Here is a 21,058-nt window from a genome sequence, read left to right on the forward strand (position 1 = left end):
TTACCTCTTGGGGATGTCATTCAAAAACATAATGTTAACTTTCACTGCTATGCGGATGACACACAGCTGTACATTTCAATGAAACATGGTGAAGCCCCAAAATTGCCCTCGCTAGAAGCCTGTGTTTCAGACATAAGGAAGTGGATGGCTGAAAACGTTCTACTTTTAAACTCGGACAAAACAGAGATGCTTGTTCTAGGTCCCAAGAAACAAAGAGATCTTCTGTTGAATCTGACAATTAATCTTGATGGTTGTAAAGTCGTCTCAAATAAAACTGTGAAGGACCCCGGCGTTACTCTGGACCCTGATCTCTCTTTTGACGAACATATCAAGACTGTTTCAAGGACAGCTTTTTCCATCTACGTAACATTGCAAAAATCAGAAAATTTCTGTCCAAAAATTATGCTGAAAAATTAATCCATGCTTTTGTTACTTCTAGGTTAGACTACTGAAATGCTCTATTTTCCGGCTACCCGGATAAAGCACTAAATAAACTTCAGTTAGTGCTAAATACGGCTGCTAGAATCTTGACTAGAACCAACAAAATTCAATCACATTACTCCAGTGCTAGCCTCTCTACACTGGCTTCCTGTTAAGGGTTGATTTCAAGGTTTTACTGCTAACCTACAAAGCATTACATGGGCTTGCTCCTACCTATCTTTACGATTTGGTCCTGCCGTACATACCTATACGTACGCTACGGTCACAAGACGCAGGCCTCCTTACTGTCCCTAGAATTTCAAAGCAAACAGCTGGAGGCAGGGCTTTCTCCTATAGAGCTCCATTTTTATGGAATAATCTGCCTATTCATGTGAGAGACGCAGACTCGGTCTCAACCTTTAAGTCTTTATTGAAGACTCATCTCTTCAGTAGGTCCTATGATTGAGTGTAGTCTGGCCCAGGAGTGTGAAGTTGAACGGAAAGGCACTGGAGCGATGAGCCGCCCTTGCTGTCTCTGCCTGGCCGGTTCCCCTCTCTCCACTGGGATTCTCTGTCTCTAACCCTATTACAGGGGCTGAGTCACTGGCTTACTGGTGCTCTTTCATGCCGTCCCTAGGAGGGGTGCGTCACTTGAGTGGGTTGAGTCACTGACGTGATCTCCACTGGGATTCTCTTTCATGCCGTCCCTAGGAGGGGTGTGTTACGTCGTGCCAGGCTTTTTTCACAAAAACTCGACTTGAATGGGTTGAGTCACTGCTGTGCTCTTCCTGTCTGGTCTTGCGCCCCCCCCCCCGGGCTTGTGCGGTGGAGGAGACCTGCTGTCTCGACCTCTGAATGCTCGGCTATGAAAAGCTTTGTCATTATGGGGTACTATTGTGTAGATTTGATCAAGGAAGAAAAACGATTGAATCCATTTTAGAATAAGGCTGTAATGTAAAAAAAAAAAAGTTTAAAAAGTCTGAATACTTTCCGAATGCACTGTATATCACGGTGTCAAGGCATATGAACTAACAGGTTATAGAAAAAACAAAGCAATTATCACAACACATAGGTTGTTATATGGCTTTTTTTCTGGCTTGGCTTCCCCAGTGATTTTACCCAGAACCCACTGGATGCAGATTGGTGTCTAGCTGTCTAGTGATATTGGTGTCTAGTTATATTGGTGTCTAGCTGTAGGCTAGTTGTCTAGTGATATTGGTGTCTAGCTGTGGGCTAGGTGTCTAGTGATATTGGTGTCTAGTTGTCTAGTGATATTGGTGTCTAGTTGTCTAGTGATATTGGTGTCTAGGTGTCTAGTGATATTGGTGTCTAGGTGTCTAGTGATATTGGTGTCTAGTTGTCTAGTGATATTGGTGTCTAGCTGTAGGCTAGTTGTCTAGTTATATTGGTGTCTAGGTGTCTAGTGATATTGGTGTCTAGCTGTAGGCTAGTTGTCTAGTGATATTGGTGTCTAGGTGTTTAGTGATATTGGTGTCTAGCTGTAGGCTAGGTGTCTAGTGATATTGGTGTCTAGGTGTCTAGTGATATTGGTGTCTAGTTGTCTAGTTATATTGGTGTCTAGCTGTAGGCTAGTTGTCTAGTTATATTGGTGTCTAGGTGTCTAGTGATATTGGTGTCTAGTGATATTGGTGTCTAGCTGTAGGCTAGTTGTCTAGTGATATTGGTGTCTAGCTGTAGGCTAGTTGTCTAGTTATATTGGTGTCTAGGTGTCTAGTGATATTGGTGTTTAGGTGTCTAGTGATATTGGTGTCTAGCTGTAGGCTAGTTCTCTAGTGATATTGGTGTCTAGCTGTAGGCTAGTTGTCTAGTGATATTGGTGTCTAGTGATATTGGTGTCTAGCTGTAGGCTAGTTGTCTAGTGATATTGGTGTCTAGTTGTCTAGTGATATTGGTGTCTAGTTGTCTAGTGATATTGGTGTCTAGTTGTCTAGTGATATTGGTGTCTAGGTGTCTAGTGATATTGGTGTCTAGTTGTCTAGTGATAAAGTGAAATAAATGGTCTGGTAGTTCTATCTATGAATGGTACGGAGAACACCATTACCCACAAGCCCCTGGAAAACAAACCAATGAGCCTCTAAACAGCTGGTAGTTCTGTCTATGAATGGTACGGAGAACACCATTACCCACAAGCCGCTGGAAAACAAACCAATGAGCCTCTAAACAGCTGACTGACAAAATCAAACAATGATAAATCAAGGAATAAATAGAATGTATTGGAATAAATACTTCTTTTTTTTATCAAGGGCGCATGACAAACAAAATGGCGAAAATGAGGAAGTAGAAAGGAAAATCTATGCGATTGAAGGAGCTCAGCTGAGGCCGAAATGTTGCACTATTGAGTCGACAAGTGCAGCCACGTCTTAATAAATGGTTTAAACCATTAAAACAGATGTGGGGGGGGGGGGGGGGGGGGGTGTTCGTTTCATTTGGAAGTTTTACTTTTTAAATTTAACACTGTAAAACATATTTACCACTACATTTTAAACAAATAAGATAATGGTTAAATTAGCATTATTTAGGGGAGCTAACGGGGAGGGGAGCGGAGCGGAGCCCCCCCCCCCCCCCCCCCTCCTGTAATTCGCATCGTACATTTTTGCCTCCGTGGATCGATTTATACTTTTCTGACCTGTCCCAAAAGCATTTGGCAAGCTTGACGCGCATTCAGTTAGGCACTTAAGTTAAGGCTTACGCACCAATGCCAAATAGCCTAACATAATGAAATGAAAAAACTCAATGTAGCTTATTGGTCGATATAAATTGCACAAGAATGAGACAGTTATGGATTTTTAAGGTATTATTTGATCTTTATTCCCGCCCGCTCGCTCGCTACCCGCCCGACCGCTCGCCACACACCCGCCCTTCATCCACACAATATTTAATGACCCGCCTTCTCCGCGGTTTGGACTGCGGTTTATGAGTCAACATGCGCATCACTAGTGTGTGTGTTTTGTGTGTGTATCACTTGAGCAAAAACTTATTTCGTCTCTCTTCTTATCCCTTCCATCTCAGTTCCCTCTGTCTTCAGCCTCCTCTCTCTCCTCTTCTCTCTCCTTTCTCTCCTCATCCCTCCCCTTCCCTCTCAGTTCTCTCCGTCTTCAGCCTCCTCTCTCTCCCTCCTCTTCTCTCTCTCCCTCCTCTTCTCTCTCCTCTCTCTCCTCTTCTCTCGCCCACCCTCGCTCCCTCCCGCCCAGTGTAAGGGCGTCCCTGGTTGGTTTCCATGGTTTGCCTTGCCGTAAAGTGAGGGAAAATGTCTGATTCCTGACAGTGTTTCTATTCCTAATCCCGAACCAGGCGTTGTTCCGCTATATCTCATGAAGTATGGCTATTACAGCTATATACCTAGTTAAAAACCACACTGGGATGTGCGGGGCTTCATCCAAGGGACTTTAACACGGGTAAGATGTCAAATATAGCCTAGTCTACAATGTAGTAAATCCTACGTATAACGTTAGTAAGTATTCGGGTTGCTAGCTAACTAGGTACGTCCACTAAACGCAGATGTGTAGCTAAATTGTTGCTATTATTTTTGCGACAAAATATAGCCAGCCGAGAATTCAACGTTTTTATAACGTTACCGATGTTGAAACAAAGTTGCGCCCACGACGATCCAATGTTGTTGCCAGTTGCCACCCCGTCGATGTGTTGCTAGTTGGTACCAATTCCCTTGATGATGATGATGATGATGACTCAGTGACAGACAGACAGTCATATGTAACATCTTCCTCACACTAGCCGTTAGTTAGATGTTAGCTGGCCTGTTCCACAATGTAATCTGTCCCGATGGCCAGTCATTGCCCCAGGAGAATGAGCAGACAGTCTATGTCTGTAGAGTTTAAACTAAGTCCAATACAAGACGGTCAACATTCATGATATAGGCAGTGGAAGTCACCATCACAACGAAGTGTAGGTCTGTAGGCCTAGTCTACACTAACCTAGTCTGTCTGTAGGCCTAGTCTACACTAACCTAGTCTGTCTGTCTGTCTGTCTGTCTATAGGCCTAGTCTAAACTAACCCTGTCTGTCTGTCTGTCTGTCTGTCTGTCTGTCTGTCTGTCTGTCTGTCTGTCTGTCTGTCTGTCTGTCTATAGGCCTAGTCTACACTAACCCAGTCTGTCTGTCTATAGGCCTAGTCTAAACTAACCCAGTCTGTCTGTCTATAGGCCTAGTCTAAACTAACCCAGTCTCTCTGTCTGTCTATAGGCCTAGTCTAAACTAACCCAGTCTGTCTGTCTGTCTATAGGCCTAGTCTAAACTAACCTAGTCTGTGTCTGTCTATAGGCCTAGTCTAAACTAACCCAGTCTGTCTATAGGCCTAGTCTAAACTAACCCAGTCTGTCTATAGGCCTAGTCTAAACCAACCCAGTCTGTCTGTCTGTGTGTCTCCTGTCCCCAGGTGCCCACCCTCCCTATCAGATCCATGTCACTGGGCAGCAGGGGAAGCAGCAGCAGCAGCGGCGGTGGTAGAGGTGCCAACCTCCCGGTGGAGGTATGGCGTGTGGTCCTGGCCTACCTCCCCCTCCCAGAGCTGGGCCGCTGCAGCCTGGTGTGCAGGGCCTGGAGAGAGCTGATCCTCTCCCTGGATAACACCCGTTGGAGACAGCTTTGCCTGGGCCTGCCCGAGTGTCCCCGACACCCCAACTGGCCCAGGTACTCGTAGTGGAGATGGTGGTTCTCTGACGTACAAAGGTCCTTCGTTCACATTTCTCTAACCCCGTCTGTCTGTCTCCCCAGTCGGCCTCACCTGGAGCCCTCATCCTGGAGAGAAGCCCTGAGGCAGCATGCCATCGCCAGTCGTACCTGGTCCCGTCACGCCCACCCTGAGCTCCAGCCCTCCGCCTGCCTTCACCTGTTCCGCCGGAGGAAGGAGAGGAGGGTGTGGCAGGTGGGGTCGGGGCTGGAGCTGGAGACGCTGAGGGGGGCGTTGGGTGTAGCTGGGTCGTACGACCGGGTGGTGCTGCACCCCGGGGTCTATGAGGAGCAGGCAGAGTTGGTACTGAAGGTGACTTACTGATTGGCTGCTAGTTGTCTTGATGACACAATGTCTAGTTAAAGGGGACTTACTGATTGGCTGCTGTTGTCTTGATGACACAATGTCTAGTTAAAGGGGACTTACTGATTGGCTGCTGTTGTCTTGATGACACAATGTCTAGTTAAAGGGGACTTACTGATTGGCTGCTGTTGTCTTGATGACGCAATGTCTAGTTAAAGGGGACTTACTGATTGGCTGCTGTTGTCTTGATGACACAATGTCTAGTTAAAGGGGACTTACTGATTGGCTGCTGTTGTCTTGATGACACAATGTCTAGTTAAAGGGGACTTACTGATTGGCTGCTGTTGTCTTGATGACACAATGTCTAGTTAAAGGGGACTTACTGATTGGCTGCTGTTGTCTTGATGATGCAATGTCTAGTTAAAGGGGACTTACTGATTGGCTGCTGTTGTCTTGATGACACAATGTCTAGTTAAAGGGGACTTACTGATTGGCTGCTGTTGTCTTGATGACACAATGTCTAGTTAAAGGTGACTTACTGATTGGCTGCTGTTATCTTGTTGACACAATGTCTAGTTAAAGGGCCTGTCTGGGATTCATACATCCATTTCTGTACTTTTAAATTCATTATATATTATTTATTTTTAATTTAATTTAACCTTTATTTAATTAGGCAAGTCAGTTAAGAACAAATTCTTTTATTTTTTTATTTTTTATTTTTAAAATAAATTTTACCCCCTTTTCTCCCCAATTTCGTGGTATCCAATCGCTAGTAATTACTATCTTGTCACATTGCTACAACTCCCGTACGGGCTCGGGAGAGACGAAGGTCGAAAGCCACGCGTCCTCCGAAACACAACCCAACCAAGCCGCACTGCTTCTTAACACAGCGCGCCTCCAACCCGGAAGCCAGCCGCACCAATGTGTCGGAGGAAACACCGTGCACCTGGCCCCCTTGGTTAGCACGCACTGCGCCCGGCCCGCCACAGGAGTCGCTGGAGCGCGATGAGACAAGGGTATCCCTACCGGCCAAACCCTCCCTAACCCGGACGACGCTAGGCCAATTGTGCGTCGCCCCACGGACCTCCCGGTCGCGGGCGCGACAGAGCCTGGACGCGAACTCAGAGTCTCTGGTGGCGCAGCTAGCGCTGCGATGCAGTGCCCTAGACCACTGCGCCACCCGGGAGGCCTACAAATTCTTAATTTAGATTGACGGCCTACCCCGGCCAAACCCTCCATTAACCCGGATGACGCTGGGCCAATTGTGCGCCGCCCTATGGGACTCCCGATCACGGTCGGTTGTGATACAGCCTGGAATCGAACCAGATGAGATGCAGTGCCGTCAATCGCTGCGCCACTCGGGAGCCTTATTATTGTTTGAACTGCAGATTGTTCCTTTAAATTAATCTGGAGCTGGAAACTATCTGTTAATATCTGTTAATATCTGTAAGTATCTGTAAGTATCTGTAAGTATCTGTTAGTATCTGTTAATATCTGTAAGTATCTGTTAGTATCTGTAAGTATCTGTTAGTATCTGTTAGCATCTGTTAGCATCTGTTAGTATCTGTTAGTATCTGTTAGTATCTGTTAGTATCTGTTAGTATCTGTTAATATCTGTTAATATGTTAGTGTCTGTTAATATCTGTTAATATCTGTTAGTGTCTGTTAGTATCTGTTAATATCTGTCAATATGTTAGTATCTGTTAATATCTGTTAATATGTTAGTATCTGTTAATATATTAGTATCTGTTAATATGTTAGTATCTGTTAATATCTGTCCATATGTTAATATCTGTCAATATGTTAGTATCTGTTAATATGTTAGTATCTATTAATGTTAGTATCTGTTAATATCTGTTAGTGTCTGTTAGTGTCTGTTAATATGTTAGTATCTGTTAATATTTTAGTATCTGTTAATATCTGTTAATATGTTAGTATCTGTTAATGTTAGTATCTGTCAATATGTTAGTATCTGTTAATATGTTAGTATCTGTTAATATTTTAGTATCTGTTAGTATCTGTTAATATCTGTTAATATGTTAGTATCTGTTAATGTTAGTATCTGTCAATATGTTAGTATCTGTTAATATATGTTAGTATCTGTTAATATCTGTTAATATATTAGTATCTGTCAATATGTTAGTATCTGTTAGTATCTGTTAATATTTTAGTATCTGTTAATGTTAGTATCTGTCAATATGTTAGTATCTGTCAATATGTTAGTATCTGTTAATATGTTAGTATCTGTTAATATATTAGTATCTGTTAGTATCTGTCAATATGTTATTATCTGTTAATATGTTAGTATCTGTTAATATTTTAGTATCTGTTAATGTTAGTGTCTGTTAATATGTTAGTATGTGTTAATATGTTATTATCTGTTAATATGTTAGTATCTGTTAATGTTAGTATCTGTTAGTATGTGTTAATATGTTAGTATCTGTTAATATGTTAGTATCTGTTAATGTTAGTATCTGTTAATGTTAGTATCTGTTAATGTTAGTATCTGTTAATGTTAGTATCTGTTAATGTCTGGTGATATCTGTTAATGTCTGTTAATATGTTAGTATCTTTTAGTATCAAGTATTGTAATAAGATCTGCAATTTGATAAATGAAAATATTGCCCTTTGACCCTGCCAGGTGCCTGTGGAGGTGGTGGGGTTAGGGCGGCTGGGGGACGTGGCTCTCCTGGTCAGTATGGAGCAGCAGTGTCCCACAGCCAGGCTCTCCAACCTGGTCTTCATGCCTGCATGGTTCACCACCGTCGTATACAAGGTACATCAAATCAGATCACATTTTATAAAACCTTTTTTACAACAGTACATGTGACAGTGCTTTACAGACTGACTGGCTGACTGGCTGGGGTGTTGGACTGGCTGGCTGGGGCGTCTGGCTGACCGGCTGGGGTGTCTGGCTGTCTGACTGGGGTGTCTGGCTGTCTGACTGGGGTGTCTGGCTGTCTGACTGGGGTGTCTGGCTGTCTGACTGGGGTGTCTGGCTGTCTGACTGGGGTGTCTGACTGGGGTGTCTGGGTGTCTGGCTGACCGGCTGGGTTTCTGGCTGACCGGCTGGGGTGTCTGGCTGTCTGACTGGGGTGTCTGGCTGTCTGACTGGGGTGTCTGGCTGACCGGCTGGGTTTCTGGCTGACTGGCTGTCTGACTGGGGTGTCTGGCTGACTGACTGGGGTGTCTGGCTGACTGGCTGGGGTGTCTGACTGGGGTGTCTGGCTGACTGGCTGGGGTGTCTGGCTGGGGTGTCTGGCTGTCTGACTGGGGTGTCTGGCTGGCTGACTGGCTGTCTCTGTCTGGGCTGTCAGTCAGTCAGGCTGTAAGCAGTGGCCATCTGTTAATACTTTGTTAGAGCATCTGTTAATACTCTGTTAGAGCTTGCTGCAGTTTCACCTTTTCTCTGTATCATTCTCTCTTCCCCCTCCTGCCCTCTACATCCTCCTGCCCTCTTCCCCCTCCTGCCCTCTACACCCTCCTGCCCTCTACACCCTCTACACCCTCCTGCCCTCTACACCCTCCTGTCCTCTACACCCTCCTCCCCTCTCCCCTCTCCACCAGATGTCGTCAGGTCATGTCCAGTTGGACAACTGTAATTTCGAGGGAGCTCAGCTGCAGATCCGAGGGCCAGGAACCTGCCACGCCCGCTTCTGCTCATTCTCACAGGGAAGCTCCACCCACTTCCTGGGCGTGACCCTCAGCCTGTTGGATAGCTGTGATTTCTCAGGAAGTGATTCGGCTTCCGTGACGGTTGAGGGCGCTCCAGTGACGGAGCGGAACTGGGCCTGTAAACACCTGGCCGCTCTGGCTCGAATCACCACATCCTGGACCTCGCCTGGGAGTGGTAGCCCAGCTGGAGACACCTTGGGCGGGCATTCAGGAGCCACACAGCCCCCTGTGGCTACCATCACCCTGGAGGACTGGAGCAAAGGAGAAACGGGGAGGAGAGGAGGAGGAGGAGGAGAAGGAGTGTGTCAGGATACGGTGATTGAGGACGGCTGGAGCGACAGCGCTCCTAGTGAGGAGGAGGAGGAGGAGGAAAAAGGAGAGGAAGGTTCAGGACAAGGCAACAACAGTCTAAACTACAGACTGGCCCACAGTCACCACGGCCTCTCTCATCTCCTCAGACCCAACCAGGACGACTCCCCCTCGCTGACCCCTGAAGTCCGAACCCTGACCGAGGAGCTCCAACGCGACCCCGGAGCCCAGGCGCTGGTCGAGACAGTGCAGGGGTGCGTGCTGAGGCGCTGCCTGTTTCGGGACGGCAAGGGCGGTGTGCACGTGTGTAACCACGGAAACGCCAGGTTGGAAGGAAACGTGTTCCGGGGGCTGACCTATGCCGTGCGCTGCATCCAGAACGCCACGGTAACCAGATAGGGCTGCCGATCTGATATGATTGGTTGGTTTGTTGATGGGTTGGTTTGTTGATGTATATATCCTCCCTTACCTGAATGTGTTTTAGATAGTAATGTACACTACCGGTCATACAAGGGTTTTTCTTAATTATTTACTATTTTCTACATTGTAGAATAATAGTGAAGACATCAACACTATGAAATAACACAAATGGAATCATGTAGTAACCAAAAAAAGTGTTAAACAAATCAGAATACTATTTGAGATTCTTCAAATAGCCACCCTTTGCCTTGATGACAGCTTTGCACACTCTTGGCATTCTCTCAACCAGCTTCATGAGGTAGTCACCTGGAATGCATTTCAATTAACAGGTTTGCATTCTTAAAAGTTAATTTGTGGAATTTCTTTCCTTCTTAATGCGTTTGAGCCGATCAGTTGTGTTGTGACAAGGTAGGGGGATACACAGAAGATAGCCTATCTGGTAAAATACCAAGTCCATATTATGGCAAGAACATCTCAAATAAGCAAAGAGAAATGACAGTCCATCATTAATTTAAGACATGAAGGTCAGTCAATACGGAAAATTTCAAGAACTTTTAAAGTTTCTTCAAGTGCAGTCGCAAAAACCATCAAGTGCTATGATGAAACTGGCTCTCATGAGGACCACCACAGGAAAGGAAGACCCAGAGTTACCTCTGCTGCAGAGGATAAGTTCATTAGAGTTACCAGCCTCAGATTGCAGTCCAAATAAATGCTTCACAGAGTTCAAGTAACAGACACATCTCAACATCAACTGTTCAGAGGAGACTGCGTTAATCAGGCCTTCATGGTCGAATTACTGTAAAGAAACCACTACTAAAGGACACCAATAAGAAGAAGAGACTTGCTTGGGCCAAGAAACACGAGCAATGGACATTAGACCGGTGGAAATCTGTCTTTTGGTCTGCAGTCCAAATTGGAGATTTGTCTTTGTGAGATGCGGTGCGGGTGAACGGATGATCTCCGCATGTGTGGTTCCCACCGTGAAGCATGGAGGAGGAAGTGTGATGGTGTGGGGATGCTTTGCCGGTGACACTCTGTGATTTATTTAGAATTCAAGGCACACTTAACCAGCATGGCTACCACAGCATTCTGCAGTGATACGCCATCCCATCTGGTTTGGGCTTAGTGGGACTATCATTTGTTTTTCAACAGGACAATGACCCAATACTCCTCAAGGCTGTGTAAGGGCTATTTGATTGCTGCACAATCACCCGACCTCAACCAAATTGAGATAGTTTGTGATGAGTCGGACCGCAGAGTGAAGGAAAAGCAGCCAACAAGTGCTCAGCATATGTGGGAACTCCTTCAAGACGGCTGGAAAAGCATTCCAGGTGAAGCTGGTTGAGAAAATGGCAAGAGTGTGCAAAGCTGTCATCAAGGCAAAGGGTGACTACTTTGAAGAATCTCAAATATAAAATATATTTTGATTTATTTAACACTTGTTTTTGGTTACTACATGATTCCATATGTGTTATTTTATAGTTTTGATGTCTTAACAATTATTCTACAATGTAGAAAATAGTAAAAAATAAATAAATAACCCTTGAATGAGTAGATGTTCCAAAACTTTTGACTTTTGACCGGTAGTGTAGATCAAATATGATTGTGTGTATCTCATTGGTTTGTGTATTGTGTGTGTGTGTGTGTTCCAGATTGTGATGCTCCGTAACGAGGTGTGTGAGTGTCGTGCGTCGGGCGTGTTCCTCCGTCTGTCGGCTCAGGGTCTGATCGCTGACAACAACATCCACTCCAACGGGGAGGCGGGGCTTGACATCCGCAAGGGGGCGGACCCCATCATCCTGGTAGTTCTATTCATTCTATTTCACATCTGTTTGTCTCTGATGTCATTATATCTGTCCTGTTCGTCTCTGATGTCGTCATATCTGTCCTGTTTGTCTGTGATGTCATCATATCTGTCCTGTTCGTCTCTGATGTCATCATATCTGTCCTGTTCATCTGGTAGAAGTTATAGGACATGGTGATCTGCCTGTCTGTCATTCATCTGGTAGAAGTTACAGGACATGGTGATCGGTCTGTCTGTCTGTCTGTCTGAAGTTACAGGACATGGTGATCTGCCTGTCTGTCTGTCTGTCTGTCATCTGGTAGAAGTTACAGGACATGGTGATCCGTCTGTCTGTCTGTCATCTGGTAGAAGTTACAGGACATGGTGATCCGTCTGTCTGTCTGTCTGTCTGTCTGTCTGTCTGTCTGTCATCTGGTAGAAGTTACAGGACATGGTGATCCGTCTGTCTGTTTGTCTGTCTGTCATCTGGTAGAAGTTACAGGACATGTCTGTCTGTCTGTCTGTCTGTCTGTCTGTCTGTCTGTCTGTCTGTCTGTCTGTCTGTCTGTCTGTCTGTCTGTCAGAAGTTACAATACATGGTGATCTAAAATAACAACTTATCAAACTCTCTCTGTCTCTGTCCTCTCTCTGTCTCTGTCTCTCTCTGTCTCTCTCACTCAGTGTAACAGAATACACAGCGGTTTGCGTTCCGGCATCGTGGTCCTTGGCAACGGGAGGGGTTCCATCCGTAGCAACCAGATCTATAACAATAAGGAAGCAGGAGTCTACATTCTGTTCAACGGGAACCCTGTAGTCAGGTAGGAGAGGGTAGTCTACATTCTGTTATACAGGAACCCTGTAGTCAGGTAGGAGAGGGTAGTCTACATTCTGTTATACAGGAACCCTGTAGTCAGGTAGGAGAGGGGAGTCTACATTCTGTTATACAGGAAACCTGTAGTCAGGTAGGAGAGGGTAGTCTACATTCTGTTATACAGGAACCCTGTAGTCAGGTAGGAGAGGGGAGTCTACATTCTGTTATACAGGAACCCTGTAGTCAGGTAGGAGAGGGGAGTCTACATTCTGTTATACAGGAACCCTGTAGTCAGGTAGGAGAGGGGGGGTCTACATTCTGTTCAACGGGAACCCTGTAGTCAGGTAGGAGAGGGTAGTCTACATTCTGTTATACAGGAACCCTGTAGTCAGGTAGGAGAGGGTAGTCTACATTCTGTTATACAGGAACCCTGTAGTCAGGTAGGAGAGGGGAGTCTACATTCTGTTATACAGGAACCCTGTAGTCAGGTAGGAGAGGGGAGTCTACATTCTGTTATACAGGAACCCTGTAGTCAGTTAGGAGAGGGGGGGTCTACATTCTGTTCAACGGGAACCCTGTAGTCAGGTAGGAGAGGGTAGTCTACATTCTGTTATACAGGAACCCTGTAGTCAGGTAGGAGAGGGTAGTCTACATTCTGTTATACAGGAACCCTGTAGTCAGGTAGGAGAGGGGAGTCTACATTCTGTTATACAGGAACCCTGTAGTCAGGTAGGAGAGGGGAGTCTACATTCTGTTCAACGGGAACCCTGTAGTCAGGTAGGAGAGGGGGAGTCTACATTCTGTTCAACGGGAACCCTGTAGTCAGGTAGGAGAGGGTAGTCTACATTCTGTTATACAGGAACCCTGTAGTCAGGTAGGAGAGGGTAGTCTACATTCTGTTATACAGGAACCCTGTAGTCAGGTAGGAGAGGGGAGTCTACATTCTGTTCAACGGGAACCCTGTAGTCAGGTAGGAGAGGGGAGTCTACATTCTGTTCAACGGGAACCCTGTAGTCAGGTAGGAGAGGGTAGTCTACATTCTGTTATACAGGAACCCTGTAGTCAGGTAGGAGAGGGGGGTCTACATTCTGTTATACAGGAACCCTGTAGTCAGGTAGGAGAGGGGGGTCTACATTCTGTTATACAGGAACCCTGTAGTCAGGTAGGAGAGGGTAGTCTACATTCTGTTATACAGGAACCCTGTAGTCAGGTAGGAGAGGGGGGTCTACATTCTGTTCAACGGGAACCCTGTAGTCAGGTAGGAGAGGGCAGTCTACATTCTGTTATACAGGAACCCTGTAGTCAGGTAGAAGAGGGTAGTCTACATTCTGTTATACAGGAACCCTGTAGTCAGGTAGGAGAGGGGGAGTCTACATTCTGTTATACAGGAACCCTGTAGTCAGGTAGGAGAGGGGGGTCTACATTCTGTTCAACGGGAACCCTGTAGTCAGGTAGGAGAGGGGGAGTCTACATTCTGTTATACAGGAACCCTGTAGTCAGGTAGGAGAGGGTAGTCTACATTCTGTTATACAGGAACCCTGTAGTCAGGTAGGAGAGGGTAGTCTACATTCTGTTATACAGGAACCCTGTAGTCAGGTAGGAGAGGGGAGTCTACATTCTGTTATACAGGAAGCCTGTAGTCAGGTAGGAGAGGGTAGTCTACATTCTGTTATACAGGAACCCTGTAGTCAGGTAGGAGAGGGTAGTCTACATTCTGTTCAACGGGAACCCTGTAGTCAGGTAGGAGAGGGTAGTCTACATTCTGTTATACAGGAACCCTGTAGTCAGGTAGGAGAGGGTAGTCTACATTCTGTTATACAGGAACCCTGTAGTCAGGTAGGAGAGGGGGAGTCTACATTCTGTTATACAGGAACCCTGTAGTCAGGTAGGAGAGGGGGGGGTCTACATTCTGTTATACAGGAACCCTGTAGTCAGGTAGGAGAGGGGAGTCTACATTCTGTTATACAGGAACCCTGTAGTCAGGTAGGAGAGGGGAGTCTACATTCTGTTATACAGGAACCCTGTAGTCAGGTAGGAGAGGGGAGTCTACATTCTGTTATACAGGAACCCTGTAGTCAGGTAGGAGAGGGGAGTCTACATTCTGTTATACAGGAACCCTGTAGTCAGGTAGGAGAGGGGGGTCTACATTCTGTTATACAGGAACCCTGTAGTCAGGTAGGAGAGGGTAGTCTACATTCTGTTATACAGGAACCCTGTAGTCAGGTAGGAGAGGGTAGTCTACATTCTGTTATACAGGAACCCTGTAGTCAGGTAGGAGAGGGTAGTCTACATTCTGTTATACAGGAACCCTGTAGTCAGGTAGGAGAGGGGGGTCTACATTCTGTTATACAGGAACCCTGTAGTCAGGTAGGAGAGGGTAGTCTACATTCTGTTATACAGGAACCCTGTAGTCAGGTAGGAGAGGGGGGTCTACATTCTGTTATACAGGAACCCTGTAGTCAGGTAGGAGAGGGTAGTCTACATTCTGTTATACAGGAACCCTGTAGTCAGGTAGGAGAGGGGGGTCTACATTCTGTTATACAGGAACCCTGTAGTCAGGTAGGAGAGGGTAGTCTACATTCTGTTATACAGGAACCCTGTAGTCAGGTAGGAGAGGGTAGTCTACATTCTGTTATACAGGAACCCTGTAGTCAGGTAGGAGAGGGTAGTCTACATTCTGTTCAACAGGAACCCTGTAGTCAGGTAGGAGAGGGTAGTCTACATTCTGTTATACAGGAACCCTGTAGTCAGGTAGGAGAGGGTAGTCTACATTCTGTTATACAGGAACCCTGTAGTCAGGTAGGAGAGGGGGAGTCTACATTCTGTTATACAGGAACCCTGTAGTCAGGTAGGAGAGGGGGGGGTCTACATTCTGTTATACAGGAACCCTGTAGTCAGGTAGGAGAGGGGAGTCTACATTCTGTTATACAGGAACCCTGTAGTCAGGTAGGAGAGGGGAGTCTACATTCTGTTATACAGGAACCCTGTAGTCAGGTAGGAGAGGGGAGTCTACATTCTGTTATACAGGAACCCTGTAGTCAGGTAGGAGAGGGGAGTCTACATTCTGTTATACAGGAACCCTGTAGTCAGGTAGGAGAGGGGGGTCTACATTCTGTTATACAGGAACCCTGTAGTCAGGTAGGAGAGGGTAGTCTACATTCTGTTATACAGGAACCCTGTAGTCAGGTAGGAGAGGGTAGTCTACATTCTGTTATACAGGAACCCTGTAGTCAGGTAGGAGAGGGTAGTCTACATTCTGTTATACAGGAACCTGTAAGTCAGGAGGGTAATTCTGTTATACAGGAACCCTGAGGGTAGGAGAGGGGGGTCTACATTCTGTTATACAGGAACCCTGTAGTCAGGTAGGAGAGGGTAGTCTACATTCTGTTATACAGGAACCCTGTAGTCAGGTAGGAGAGGGGGGTCTACATTCTGTTATACAGGAACCCTGTAGTCAGGTAGGAGAGGGTAGTCTACATTCTGTTATACAGGAACCCTGTAGTCAGGTAGGAGAGGGGGGTCTACATTCTGTTATACAGGAACCCTGTAGTCAGGTAGGAGAGGGGGGTCTACATTCTGTTATACAGGAACCCTGTAGTCAGGTAGGAGAGGGGAGTCTACATTCTGTTATACAGGAACCCTGTAGTCAGGTAGGAGAGGGGGGTCTACATTCTGTTATACAGGAACCCTGTAGTCAGGTAGGAGAGGGTAGTCTACATTCTGTTCAACGGGAACCCTGTAGTCAGGTAGGAGAGGGTAGTCTACATTCTGTTATACAGGAACCCTGTAGTCAGGTAGGAGAGGGGGGTCTACATTCTGTTATACAGGATCCCTGTAGTCAGGTAGGAGAGGGGGGTCTACATTCTGTTATACAGGAACCTTGTAGTCAGGTAGGAGAGGGGGAGTCTACATTCTGTTATACAGGAACCCTGTAGTCAGGTAGGAGAGGGGGAGTCTACATTCTGTTATACAGGAACCCTGTAGTCAGGTAGGAGAGGGGAGTCTACATTCTGTTATACAGGAACCCTGTAGTCAGGTAGGAGAGGGTAGTCTACATTCTGTTCAACAGGAACCCTGTAGTCAGGTAGGAGAGGGGGGTCTACATTCTGTTATACAGGAACCCTGTAGTCAGGTAGGAGAGGGGGGTCTACATTCTGTTATACAGGAACCCTGTAGTCAGGTAGGAGAGGGGAGTCTACATTCTGTTCAACAGGAACCCTGTAGTCAGGTAGGAGAGGGGGGTCTACATTCTGTTCAACAGGAACCCTGTAGTCAGGTAGGAGAGGGTAGTCTACATTCTGTTCAACAGGAACCCTGTAGTCAGGTAGGAGAGGGTAGTCTACATTCTGTTATACAGGAACCCTGTAGTCAGGTAGGAGAGGGGGTCTACATTCTGTTCAACGGGAACCCTGTAGTCAGGTAGGAGAGGGGGAGTCTACATTCTGTTATACAGGAACCCTGTAGTCAGGTAGGAGAGGGGGAGTCTACATTCTGTTATACAGGAACCCTGTAGTCAGGTAGGAGAGGGCAGTCTACATTCTGTTCAACGGGAACCCTGTAGTCAGGTAGGAGAGGGGGGTCTACATTCTGTTATACAGGAACCCTGTAGTCAGGTAGGAGAGGGGGGTCTACATTCTGTTCAACAGGAACCCTGTAGTCAGGTAGGAGAGGGCAGTCTACATTCTGTTCAACAGGAACCCTGTAGTCAGGTAGGAGAGGGGGAGTCTACATTCTGTTATACAGGAACCCTGTAGTCAGGTAGGAGAGGGGGGTCTACATTCTGTTATACAGGAACCCTGTAGTCAGGTAGGAGAGGGGGTCTACATTCTGTTCAACGGGAACCCTGTAGTCAGGTAGGAGAGGGGAGTCTACATTCTGTTATACAGGAACCCTGTAGTCAGGTAGGAGAGGGGAGTCTACATTCTGTTATACAGGAACCCTGTAGTCAGGTAGGAGAGGGGGGGGGGGAGGGGGGGGGGCTGGGTGGTGGCGGTGGGGGGGGGGGGGGGGGCGCGGAGTGGGATGGGGGAGGGGGGGGGGGGGGGGCGGAGGGTGGGGGGTGGAGGGGTGGGGGGGGGGGGGGGCGCGGGGGGGGGGTGGGGGAGGGGGGGGGGGATGGGGGGGGGGCAGGGGGGGGGGGGAGGGTTGGCGGGGGGGAGGAGGAGGGGGGGGGGGAGGGGGAGTGTGGTGGGGGGGGGGGGGGGGAAGGGGGGGGGGGGGGGGGGGGGGAGGGGGGGGTGGGGGGGTGGCCGGGGGTGGGGCGGGGGGGGGGGGGGTGGGGGGGGGGGTGGGGGGAGGAGGGGAGGGGGGTGGGTGGGGGTGGCGTTAGGGGGGGGGCAGAGTAGGGGGGGGGGCGGGGGGGAGGGGCGGTGGGGGGGTGAGGCTGGTGGGGGCGGGGGGGGGTGGAAGGAGGGGGGGTGGGGAAGAGGGGGGTCTACATTCTGTTATACAGGAACCCTGTAGTCAGGTAGGAGAGGGGGGTCTACATTCTGTTCAACAGGAACCCTGTAGTCAGGTAGGAGAGGGGGAGTCTACATTCTGTTATACAGGAACCCTGTAGTCAGGTAGGAGAGGGTAGTCTACATTCTGTTCAACGGGAACCCTGTAGTCAGGTAGGAGAGGGCAGTCTACATTCTGTTATCACGGGAACCCTGTAGTCAGGTAGGAGAGGGGAGTCTACATTCTGTTATACAGGAACCCTGTAGTCAGGTAGGAGAGGGAGTCTACATTCTGTTCAACAGGAACCTGTAGTCAGGTAGGAGAGGGGGAGTCTACATTCTGTATACAGGAACCCTGTAGTCAGGTAGGAGAGGGAGTCTACATTCGTTACAACGGGAACCCTGTAGTCAGGTAGGAGAGGGTAGTCTACATTCTGTTATACAGGAACCCTGTAGTCAGGTAGGAGAGGGGGGTCTACATTCTGTTCAACGGGAACCCTGTAGTCAGGTAGGAGAGGGGAGTCTACATTCTGTTATACAGGAACCCTGTAGTCAGGTAGGAGAGGGGAGTCTACATTCTGTTCAACAGGAACCCGTAGTCAGTAGGAGAGGGTCTACATTCTGTTCAACAGGAACCTGTAGTCAGGTAGGAGAGGGGGGTCTACATCTGTCAACGGAACCCTGTAGTCAGGTAGGAGAGGGTGTCTACATTCTGTTCAACAGGAACCCTGTAGTCAGGTAGGAGAGGGGAGTCTAATTCTGTATATGGAACCCTGTAGTCAGGTAGGAGAGGGAGTCTACATTCTGTTCAACAGGAACCCTGTAGTCAGGTAGGAGAGGTAGTTACATTCGTTAACAGGAACCCTGTAGTAGGTAGGAGAGGGTAGTCTACATTCTGTTATACAGGAACCCTGTAGTCAGGTAGGAGAGGGTAGTCTACATTCTGTTAACAGGAACCCTGTAGTCAGGTAGGAGAGGGGAGTCTACATTCTATTCAACAGGAACCCTGTAGTCAGGTAGGAGAGGGTAGTCTACATTCTGTTCAACGGGAACCCTGTAGTCAGGTAGGAGAGGGGAGTCTACATTCTGTTCAACAGGAACCCTGTAGTCAGGTAGGAGAGGGGGTCTACATTCTGTTCGACAGGAAACCTGTAGTCAGGTAGGAGAGGGGGGTCTACATTCTGTTCAACAGGAACCCTGTAGTCAGGTAGGAGAGGGTAGTCTACATTCTGTTATACAGGAACCCTGTAGTCAGGTAGGAGAGGGGAGTCTACATTCTGTTCAACAGGAACCCTGTAGTCAGGTAGGAGAGGGAGTTCTACATTCTGTTCAACAGGAACCCTGTAGTCAGGTAGGAGAGGGTAGTCTACATTCTGTTATACAGGAACCCTGTAGTCAGGTAGGAGAGGGTAGTCTACATTCTGTTATACAGGAACCCTGAGTCAGGTAGGAGAGGGTAGTCTACATTCTGTTCAACAGGAACCCTGTAGTCAGGTAGGAGAGGGTAGTCTACATTCTGTTTACAGGAACCCTGTAGTCAGGTAGGAGGGGGGTCTACATTCTGTTCAACGGGAACCCTGTAGTCAGGTAGGAGAGGGGGTCTACATTCTGTTCAACGGGAACCCTGTAGTCAGGTAGGAGAGGGGTTCTACATTCTGTTCAACGGGAACCCTGTAGTCAGGTAGGAGAGGGGAGTCTACATTCTGTTCAACAGGAACCCTGTAGTCAGGTAGGAGAGGGGGTCTACATTCTGTTCAACAGGAACCCTGTAGTCAGGTAGGAGAGGGGGTCTACATTCTGTTCAACGGGAACCCTGTAGTCAGGTAGGAGAGGGGGTCTACATTCTGTTCAACAGGAACCCTGTAGTCAGGTAGAAGAGGGGGAGTCTACATTCTGTTCAACAGGAACCCTGTAGTCAGGTAGGAGAGGGGGGTCTACATTCTGTTCAACAGGAACCCTGTAGTCAGGTAGGAGAGGGGAGTCTACATTCTGTTATACAGGAACCCTGTAGTCAGGTAGGAGAGGGGAGTCTACATTCTGTTCAACGGGAACCCTGTAGTCAGGTAGGAGAGGGGAGTCTACATTCTGTTATACAGGAACCCTGTAGTCAGGTAGGAGAGGGGAGTCTACATTCTGTTCAACAGGAACCCTGTAGTCAGGTAGGAGAGGGGGGGGTCTACATTCTGTTCAACAGGAACCCTGTAGTCAGGTAGGAGAGGGGAGTCTACATTCTGTTCAACAGGAACCCTGTAGTCAGGTAGGAGAGGGGGTCTACATTCTGTTCAACGGGAACCCTGTAGTCAGGTAGGAGAGGTCTTTTGACCAGGACTCATTGCAACTAAGGAGACATTTGGGACACAGCCTGAAATGTTGTGGTTTTCCACTTCAGCCTCAACATGAGATGGAGGTGTTCTGTCTGGAGACATTCATCACTATATATATATCTAGATATTATACACTATATATCTAGATATTATACACTATATATCTAGATATTATACATTATATATCTAGATATTATACATTATATATATCTAGATATTATACACTATATATATAGATATTATACACTATATATAGATATTATACACTATATATATAGATATTAACATATATATATTAGATATTATTCTTATTATAGATATTATACACTATATATATAGATATTATACACTATATATAGATATTTACACTATATATTAATTTATAACTATATATAGATATTATACACTATATACATAGATTATACACTATATATATCTAGAATATTATACACTATATATATCTAGATATTATACACTATATATATCTAGATTATTATACACTATATATCTAATATTATACACTATATCTAGATATTATACACTATATTCTAGATATTATATACTACTATCTAGATATTATACACTATATATCATAGATATTATACACTATATATATCTAGATATTATAACACTATATATCTAGATATTATACACTATATCTAGCTAGATATTATACACATACTGATATTATCTAGTATATATATATACACTATATATATCTAGATATTATACGCTATATATATCTAGATTTATTATCACTATATATATCTAGATATTGTATACACTATATATCTAGATATTATACACTATATATAGATACTATAACACTATTATATATCTAGATTATTACTCCACAATAGCTAGATAT

At 46.5% G+C, this 21,058-nt stretch overlaps 1 protein-coding gene across 1 annotated transcript in view; it reads left to right on the forward strand.

Moving 5' to 3' along the window:
* Positions 1-3,679: 3,679 nt before the first annotated feature.
* Positions 3,680-21,058, forward strand: part of fbxo10 (F-box protein 10) — a 31,141-nt gene continuing 13,762 nt past the window's right edge. The window contains exons 1-7 of the mRNA XM_038988146.1: positions 3,680-3,836; positions 4,834-5,087; positions 5,172-5,439; positions 8,072-8,206; positions 8,998-9,801; positions 11,487-11,636; positions 12,299-12,435. Of these exons, the coding sequence (XP_038844074.1) occupies positions 4,858-5,087; positions 5,172-5,439; positions 8,072-8,206; positions 8,998-9,801; positions 11,487-11,636; positions 12,299-12,435 (1,724 nt within the window). The 5' untranslated portion in view covers positions 3,680-3,836; positions 4,834-4,857. The remainder of the gene's footprint in view (positions 3,837-4,833; positions 5,088-5,171; positions 5,440-8,071; positions 8,207-8,997; positions 9,802-11,486; positions 11,637-12,298; positions 12,436-21,058) is intronic.

This window comes from Salvelinus namaycush, unplaced genomic scaffold, assembly GCF_016432855.1.
Source record: "Salvelinus namaycush isolate Seneca unplaced genomic scaffold, SaNama_1.0 Scaffold967, whole genome shotgun sequence".
Lineage (NCBI taxonomy): Eukaryota > Metazoa > Chordata > Actinopteri > Salmoniformes > Salmonidae > Salvelinus > Salvelinus namaycush.